Source organism: Rattus norvegicus, chromosome 13, assembly GCF_021556685.1.
Source record: "Rattus norvegicus strain SHRSP/BbbUtx chromosome 13, alternate assembly SHRSP_T2T, whole genome shotgun sequence".
Classification (NCBI taxonomy): Eukaryota; Metazoa; Chordata; class Mammalia; order Rodentia; family Muridae; genus Rattus; species Rattus norvegicus.
In genome coordinates, this window is record NC_141546.1 from 88,984,030 (window position 1) to 88,993,694 (window position 9,665).

At 38.6% G+C, this 9,665-nt stretch overlaps 1 protein-coding gene across 1 annotated transcript; it reads left to right on the forward strand.

Moving 5' to 3' along the window:
* The first annotated feature begins 336 nt into the window (after nt 1-336).
* Nucleotides 337-1,314, forward strand: Or6y1 (olfactory receptor family 6 subfamily Y member 1). Its single transcript, NM_001000909.1, has one exon. The coding sequence runs from the start codon at nt 337-339 to the stop codon at nt 1,312-1,314; it is 978 nt and encodes a 325-aa protein (NP_001000909.1).
* The last annotated feature ends 8,351 nt before the right edge of the window (nt 1,315-9,665 follow it).

Here is a 9,665-nt window from a genome sequence, read left to right on the forward strand (position 1 = left end):
CCCACAGTGAGAGGGTGGTATAAAGGGACTTCCCTATGCCCAGCAGTAACATAATGAAAAAGCACAGTGCTCAGACTTGGGAGGTCTAACTTTACTGCTCTGTGACCTGGGCAAGTCACACTTCTTAAGCTAATATTTTAAAACTCAAAATACAGACTCCCTATAACTAATTGCCACTCAAGAGTTTTAGTTCATAATTCAAAAGGACACAAATACATAAAAGCAGGCAAGCTCTCGTTAGGATGAATTGCTAGAGGTAGGTTGTCAGTATAATCAATCGCATAATGGTACTTGGAGCACAGAAAGATCTGACTTTGCCTATGCCCACAGTCAGCCATGGTCATCAAGGTTCTGCAAATAGACAATTGGACCGTGACAACACATTTTATTCTTCTTGGATTTCCAACAAGACCAGCCTTCCAGTTTTTGCTCTTCTCTGTCTTCTTGGTAACCTATCTGCTGACACTGGTAGAGAACCTTCTCATCATCCTGGCCATTCGCAGTGACGGGCAACTGCACAAGCCCATGTACTTCTTTCTAAGCCATCTCTCTTTCCTGGAGATGTGGTATGTCACCGTCATCAGTCCCAAGATGCTGGTAGACTTCCTCAGCAAGGACAAGAGTATCTCGTTCAATGGCTGCATGACACAACTTTACTTCTTTGTGACCTTTGTCTGCACTGAGTACATACTCCTTGCTGTCATGGCGTTTGATCGCTATGTAGCCATTTGCAATCCACTACGATACCCTGTCATTATGACCAATCAGCTCTGTGGAATACTGGCTGGGGGATGCTGGTTCTGTGGGCTCATGACTGCCATGATCAAGATGGTTTTCATAGCTCGACTGCGCTACTGTGGCACACCACATATCAATCACTACTTCTGTGATATCTCTCCACTCCTCAATGTCTCCTGTGAGGACTCCTCTCAGGCTGAGCTAGTAGACTTCTTCTTGGCCCTCATGGTCATTGCTGTTCCTCTTTGTGTGGTAGTGACATCTTATGCCATCATCCTTGTCACCATTCTCAAGATCCCGTCAGCTCAGGGTCGTCAAAAGGCCTTCTCCACCTGTGCCTCTCATCTGACAGTTGTAACTCTTTTTTACTCTACCACCCTTTTTACATATGCCCGTCCTAAGCTCATGTATGCCTACAACTCAAACAAAGTGGTGTCTGTTCTGTACACTGTCATTGTTCCCCTTCTAAACCCCATCATATACTGTTTGAGGAATCGTGATGTAAAAATGGCCCTCAAAAAGACTATACTTTGCAATAGAAGTGAACCTGGAGGAGATGGGGGTTTCAGTAGCTAAAAAAAAATGTACAGAATCACACTGGAAAGATGGCTCAGTCATAAAGCACTATATCCTCTTAGAGAGGACCTGAGTTGCATTTTCAGCACCCACACAGCAGCTCACAACCACCTGTCTGCTAGTCTAGTTCCCAGGGATCTAATGCCCTCTTCTGGCCTCCACTGGCAACATGCATGGTGCACAGACGTACACAAACCACCCATATGCACAAAATAAAAATAAAGTTAAATTAAAATTTAAAAAAATGTAAAGCTTACAGAATTCCTTCTGGTATAACTAGGTAGATGACCACTATGTATTTCCTCAGTCTGACTTATTCATTCCTCAGCTACACAGTACCGGTAAGACGTTTTAAAAATTATACATAAAGTTCAATGTAACAAAGCAAAATATATCTACAATGTATTTATAACTTTATCCAAAATTCTTTTAAATAAATTTGTATATGAAGATGGTGTGATGATGTGTGCTCATGTGGGGTGGTGGGTGAATAAGTGCACTTATTTGTAGAGATCAGAAGTCAGCATCATTTATCTTCCGCTAACTCTGATTTTTTTTTTTTTTGAGACGCTGTCTGTCACTGAACCTGGAGGTCAATGACTGGCTAGACCAGAATCTCTGGGTCCTCCTAGCTCTGCCTCCCAGAGTTAGGATTGTAAACACCTGGCACCAGACCTGGCTTTTTACATGAGCGCTGAGGATCTACACCTGGGTCTTCACGCTTGTGCACCAAGGATTCTACCCACTGAGCCAATCTGCACAGACCTCTCAAATCAATTTTACAGGCTGAGTCCTTGGTGGAAAATATATGAAGAATATAAATATAATAAATAAAAATTACTTCACAGTTACAGGATGAAATGTGTAGTATATATCTACAAAAGAGCATATATTGAATTTCTAATCTTTGATACCTCAAAATGTAATGGGTTTTGGAAACTGGATTTGTATAATTAGCAAATGTAAATATGATTTACACTGTATGTAAGTCAGTACATAACGAGGGCGTATACATAATTTGGACAGATGAAATCCTAAGGAATTTGGTGGCTCTTTTTCCTGAAAGTATTCTATAAATAGTTGGTTTTCCAACATGTTCTTTACTAGTAAAAACTATTAATAAACGATCAAGCTAGACTTCTACATATGGTCACATACATCACAATTCTAAAACAATGCACACACATAAACAACACAACAACCTTAGGTGACAACATAAACAAGCCGTAGGCTTCTTCCTGAATCCTATAACTGTACGAAATGCTTTCCTGTCAACTAGCTATTTCTGTTCTGAAGGTAGATAACATCCCAAAGAGACTTGATCTCAAATTACCAGTGCTTATTCAGGTAAAATTCATGGATGTCTTTTTAGGAAAGCCTGAGATTTGCTGTCAAAGTAACTTTTATGTTTTCATAAATATTTGAAACAAATAAATTAAAAAATGGAAATACCCAGGTGTATTAGTAGAAACAAAAATACTTATCAGTATTATTACTAAGTTCATATTATAGAATATTTTTATTCTCAAAAGCTGCCTTACTGAAGTTGGAGCAAACTATTTCTCTTCTCAAGCAAGAGACAACGTTCATAGTACAATGTCTGCAGCCTCAACCTTTCTTTACTTTGAACCTGTACACAGCACCACAATTAAGTAGCGTGTGTGTGTGTGTGTGTGTGTGTGTGTGTGTGTGTGTGTTTTCAAATGAGTTGCTGCAAGTAATGTTGGTGATATATTAGCTGAGAAATTAATCCTCTATATTAATATTTCAACTATATGAAATCATTGCCCCAAACTAGCACATCTATTATTACTAAAGACTTTGAGATCACAGCAAAACTGATTACTCAGAAAACATTAGAAACCTTTTATTAAAAAATATTTTTGTGTTTGTAATGGGTGTACATTTGAATGTGTTTTATATGCAGTGTTCATGTGTAGTGTGTCTGTGTTTGTGTATGTGTAGTGTGTAAGTGTATGGTGTGGTGTATGTGTGTTCATGTGTATATGTGTGTAGTGGGGTGAGAACAGTGTGTGTATACACATGTGTGTGTGGTATATGTGTGTATGTGTGTGTGTATCATGTGTGTAGTGTGGGTGTTCAAGGTGTGTGTATATGTGGTGTGTGCATATACACATGGGTGTGTGTGCATGTGTGGTGTGTGTATATGCATGGATGAGAGGATGTATGTTGCTCTCTCTCTCTCTCTCTCTCTCTCTGTCTCTGTGTGTGTGTGTGTGTGTGTGTGTGTGTGTGTGTGCACGTGTGGAGGCCTGAAGTTGACAGCAGGTGTCTTCCTCAATTGTTCTTCACCCTATGTTCTGAAGCAGGGTTTCTTATTGAACTCAGCTACCTCCCACATGCTCTTATAGCAAGTGGGCTGCCACACCCACAGGGCTTCTATGGGTTCTGGGTTCTGAACCGCAGCAAACACTTAACTCCCTAAAGTCATTGCCCCAGCACTGAAAGCCCTGTTTTAACAAATCCTTTGTGAATGTTACTGTTTTCTGTAGAAAATTTCAAATACCGGAATTAAGAACATACCTTATGGGTTTAGAGAGAGATGACTCAACAATTAAGAGCACTATCAATTAAGAGTTATACTATCAGAGGACCTAGATTTGATGCACAGAATCTACAAAGTGATTCAGAACTATCTGTAACTTCATCCTCAGGAGATCTGACACACGTTTCTGGCCTCTGTGGATACCAGGAATATGCATGGTGGGCAAACATATATGCAGGCAAAATACCAATGCACATAACAAAATTTCAATTGATTTTTATAAAGATCATTACTTTGTTGCATAAATGCCACCTCCACTCCCAAAATAATATACGCACATATATAGTTTAGAAATTCCAATACTTAATTGGTTTCTAAAGTATGTTACCCACATTTAAAATTTTGCTGTCAATACCTAAGAGCTCATTTTCTGTTGTGCTTTTTTTTCTATTCCCATCTGTGTGGAAAGGTGATTTTCTATGACCCCATCTTGTAATATTCTGGCACTTAATTCCAAAGGGAGCTTGCTCCAGGTGTTGTTTCATTCCTGTGAAACATAGAGATACATTTCATTAAGTTTTTGGACCTATGCCATTGGGTAAAAGAGTCTAAAAGCTTAATTAAGAATAGAGTTTTCAAAGGGGCTCTTACAAGAATGAAGTCTATTAATACACAAGGCTTTTCTCCATGAATTTCTCAACTTTTAATTGAATGAATAGCAGCTAAATTTATCAGAGAACAAAACAGTTCTTCTATATATAGTACTTCAAAAGAAAAAATTATTTTCTTTTGCATTCGTTTTAGACGTCAATTCCCTATGCAAGGGTTCCTTCTCAGGGCTGAGGTGACATTAAAATAGATCCATATTTGTCACCTTTCACAAAGCTCCACCTTATATAAAAGCTCAAGTCCAGGTGGGTCAGGACGTCAACATAAAACCAGATACACAGAATCTAATAGAGGAGAAAGTGAGAAGGAGCCTTGAACTCATTGGCATAGAGGAAAATTTCCTAAACAGATCACCACTGGCTCAGATCAACAATTGATAAATGCGACCTCATGAAACGGAAAAGCTTCTGTAGGGCAAAAACATCATAGGACAAATCAGGAGCCTATAGATGAGGGAAAAAAATCTTCATTAATCCTACATTTGACAGAGGGCTCATATCCAAAATGCATAAAGAATTCAAGAAGTTAACCTCCAAAAAACAAATAACCCATTTAAAAATAAGGTACAGAGCGAAACGGAGAATCCACAACAGGAGAATCTCCAGTGGCTGAAAAGCTCCTAAAGAAATGTTCAAAGTCCTTAGTCATTGTGAGAGAGAGAAAAATGGTGTGAATTTAGGTGGGTGGAGATACCTGAAGGATGTTTGGTGAGTTAGAGAAAAGCAAACAATGATTAGAATATATTGCATGGAAAATTGATTTTCAATAAAAGCAATAATTATAACCCCAATTATTATTATATTTTTGGTTTTTATTGTTTTGAGACAGTTTAAAATATCCATCGCACCATGGAATAATTTCAATTAGGAAAAAAATATTGATTTTTTTTCTACAGTACTGAATTTCAAACCCAAAGCCTGGTGAAGAGTAGGCAGAGCCTATCATTGACCTGCATATACCTCTAACTCCTGTAAACAAAGTTTCACTGGAATGCAGCCATACCCGTTTATTATCAATAAAAGGCATCAGACTACAGGAGAGATCTTATAGCATGCATAAAATATTTACCACCTCTCTCTTTTTAGGAAAAGTTTGCTGAAATATTGATGGAATGAGAATGTTCATATCTAATCCATTAGCAAGATTCAAATAGATTTGAGGACCCAATGTTTTAGCTCCCAGGCACTGGGAATAAAAGCACAATATCGAAGCTAGTCATTCTTTGTTGGCAAGCACACAGAGCACCTCAGTGCCAGGAAGCTTTGCAGCCCAGCAGTACTGCAAGACATAGCAGAAATCTAAGGAGGAGCTAAGCGCTATGGCTATCCAGTAGTTTGGATGTCGACCGTTCAGTGTTACTTTACCCCACTGGAAAGTGATTTTATACTATATATTATGGTTTCACTTATTTACTTCCTGAGAATTTAAACTATCTCCACTTCATACAATCATGCAGGAACAAATGTGTTTTCATAATATTTTATTGGATTTTTTTTAAATTAACATTTCCAGTGTTATCCCCTTTCCCCCATCCAACCACCTACCCTTTCCAGCCTCCATGCCCTGACATTCTCCAACACTAGGGGGTCCAGCCTAGGCAAAACCAAGGGATTCTCCTCCCTTTGGTGCCCAACAAGGCCATTCTCTGTTACATATGCAGCTGGAACCATGAGTATGCCCATGTGTACACTTTGGATGGTGGTTTAGGCCCTGGGAGCTCTGGTTGGTTGGTATGGTTGTTCTTATGGAGTTACAAACACCTTCAGCTCCTTCAATTCTTTCTCTAACTCCTCCAATGGGTACTCCATTCTTAGTTCAATGGTTTGCTGCCAGCATTCGCCTCTATATTTGTTATGCTCTGGCAAAGCCTCTCAGGAGACAGCTATGTCAGACTCCTGTCAGCATGTACTTCTTGCTTCATCAATATTGTCTGGGTTTGGTATCTGTATATGTGTGGGCTAGATTCCCAGGTGGGGCAGGCTCTGAATGGCCACTCCTTCAGTCTCTACTCCAAACTTTGTCTACATATCCCCTCCCATGAATATGTTTGATCCCCCGTTTAAGAAGGACTGAAGCATCAGCACTTTGGTCGTCATTCTGCTTGAGCTTCATGTGGTCTGTGGATTTTATCTTGAGTAATTCGAGCTTTTGGGCTAACATCCACTTATAAGTGAGTGCATACCATGCATGTTTTTGTGATTGGGTTATTTTGCTCAGGATGGTATTTTCTAGTTCCATCCATTTGCCTATGAATCTCATGAAATCATTGTTTTTGATAGCTGAGTAGTATTCCATTGTGTAGATGTACCACATTTTCTGTATCCATTTCTCTGTTGAAGGGCATCTGGGTTCTTTCCAGCTTCCGGGTATTATAAATGAGGCTGCTATGAACATAGTGGAGAATGTGTCTTTGTTATATGTTGGAGCATCGTTTGGATATATGTCCAGGAATGGTATAGCTGGATCCTTAGGTAGTGCAATGTGCAATTTTCTGAGGAACCTCCGGAGTGGTTGTACCAGGTTACAATCTCACCAACGATGGAGGAGTGTTCCTCTTTCTCCGCATCCTCGCCAGCATCTGCTGTCACCTGAACTTTTAATTTTAGCCATTCTGACTGCTGTGAGGTAGAATCTCATGGTTATTTTGATTTGCCTTTTCCTGATGACTAAGGATGTTGAACATTTCTTTGGATACTTCTCAGCCATTTGGTATTCCTCAGCTGAGAATTCTTTGTTTAGCTCTGTACCCCATTTTTAATAGGGTTATTTGACTCTCAGGAGTCTAACTTCTTGAGCTCTTTGTATATATTGGATAGTATCCCTCTATCAGATGTAGGATTGATAAAGATCTTTTCCCAATCTGTTGGTTGCAGTTTTGTCCTAATGATAGTGTCTTCTGCCTTACAGAAGCTTTGCAGTTTTAAGAGGTCCAATTTGTCAATTGTTGGTGTTAGAGCATAAGCCATTGGTGTTGTGTTCAAGAAATTTTCCTCAGTGCCAAGTGTTCAAGATTCTTCCCCACTTTTTCTTCTATTAGCTTGAGTGTATCTGGTTTGATGTGGAGGTCTTTGATCCACTTGGACTTGAGCTTTGTACAGGGCTATAGGAATGGATCAATTTGCATTCTTCTACATGCTGACTTCCAGTGGAACCAGCACCATTTGTTGAAAATGTTATCTTTTTTTCACTGAATGGTTTAGGTCCTTTGTCAAATATCAAGTGACCATAGGTATGCGGGTTCATTTCTGGATCTTAAATTCTATTCAACTGATCTGACTGTCTGTCTTTGTACCAATGCCATACAGGTTTTTATCACTATTGCTCTGTAATACTGCTTGAGGTCAGGGATGGTGAATCCTCCAGAAGTTCCTTTATTGTTGAGGATAATTTTCACTATCCTGGATTTTTTGTTATTCCAAATGAATTTTCAAATTGCTCTTCCTAACTTGATGAAAAATTGAGTTGATATTTTGATGGGGATTGCATTGAATATGTAGATTGATTTTGGCAAAATGGCCATTTTTACAATATTAATCCTGTCAATCCATGAGTATGGAAGGTCTTTCCATCTTCTGAGAACTTTTTCCATTTCTTTCTTCAGAGGCTTGAAGTTCTTGTCATACAGATCTTTCACTTGCTTGGTTAGAGTCATAGCAAGGTGTGCTATGTCATTTATGACTATTGTGAAGGGTGTCGTTTCCCCAAATTCTTCCTCACCATTTATCCTTTGAGTAGAGGAAGGCTACTGATTTGTTTGAGTTAATTTTATTTCCAACCAATTTGCTGAAGTTGTTTATCAGGCTTAGTAGATCTATGGTAGAACATTTGAGTCACTTAAGTATGCTATCACATCATCTGCAAATAGTGGTATTTTGACTTATTCCTTTGCAATTTGTATCCCTTTGACCTCCTTTTGTTGTCTGATTGCTCTGCCTAGGACTTCAAGTACTATTTTGAATAAGTAGGGAGAGAGTGGGCAGCCTTGTCTAGTCCCTGATTTTAGTAGGATTCCTTCAAGCTTGTCTCCATTTAATTTGATGTTGGCTACTGGTTTGCTTTATATTGCTTTTATTATGTTTAGGTATGGGCCTTGAATTCCTGATCTTTCCAAGACCTCTGCCATGAAGGAGTGTTGAATTGTGTCAAATGCTTTTTCAGCATCTAATGAAATGATCATTTTTTTTTGTGTAGTGGATTACATTGATGGATTTCCATATACTGAACCATCCCTGCATCCCTGGGATGAAGCCTACATTTTCATGATGGACGATTGTTTTGAAGTGTTCTTGGATTAGGTCTGTGAGAATTTTATTGAGTATTTTTGCATAGATATCCATAAGTGAAATTGATCTGAAGCTCTCTTTCTTTGTTGGGTCTTTGCTGGGTCTCTTTCTTTGTTGGGTCATAATTGTGGCTTCATAGAAGGAATTGGGTAGTTCTCCTGTTTCTATTTTGTGGAACAGTTTGGACAGTATTGGTGTGAGGTCTTCTATGAAGGTCTGATAGATTTCTGCACTAAACCCTGTATTTTTCCCCATTTGGGAAACTTTTAATAATGGCTTCTATTTCTTTAGGAGTTATGGGGTTGTTTAGATGGTTTATTTGTTCCTGATTTAACTTTGGTACCTGGTATCTGTCTAGAAAATTGTCCATTTTATTCAGATTTTCTAGTTTTGTTGAATATAGGCTTTTGTAATAGGATCTGATTTTTTTAAATTTCCTCAGATCCTGTTATGCCTCCCTTTTTATTTCTGATTTTGGTAATTTGGATACTCTCTCTGTGCCCTCTGGTTATTCTAGCTAAGGGTTTATCAATCTTGTTGATTTTTCTCATGGAACCAGCTCCTGGTTTTGTTGATTCTTTGTATAGTTCTTTTTGTTTCTACTTGGTTGATTTTAGCACTGAGTTTGATTATTTCCTGCTGTCTACTCCTCTTGAATGTATTTGTTTTTTATTCCAGAGCTTTTAGGTGTGCTTTCAAGCAGTTAGTGTAAGCTCTCTCCAGTTTCCTTTTGGAGGCACTCAGAGTATGAGCTTTCTTCTTAGCTATGCTTTCATTGTGTCCCATAAGTTTGGGTATGTTCTGTCTTCATTTTCATTAAATTCTAAAAAGTCTTTAATTTCTTTCATTATTTCTTCTTTGACCAAGTTATCACTGAGTAGAGCATTGTTCAA

Excerpts from the sequence above, each read along its gene's own strand:
- Or6y1 (NM_001000909.1), top strand. The coding sequence starts at position 337 with ATGGTCATCAAGGTTCTGCAAATAGACAATTGGACCGTGACAACACAT.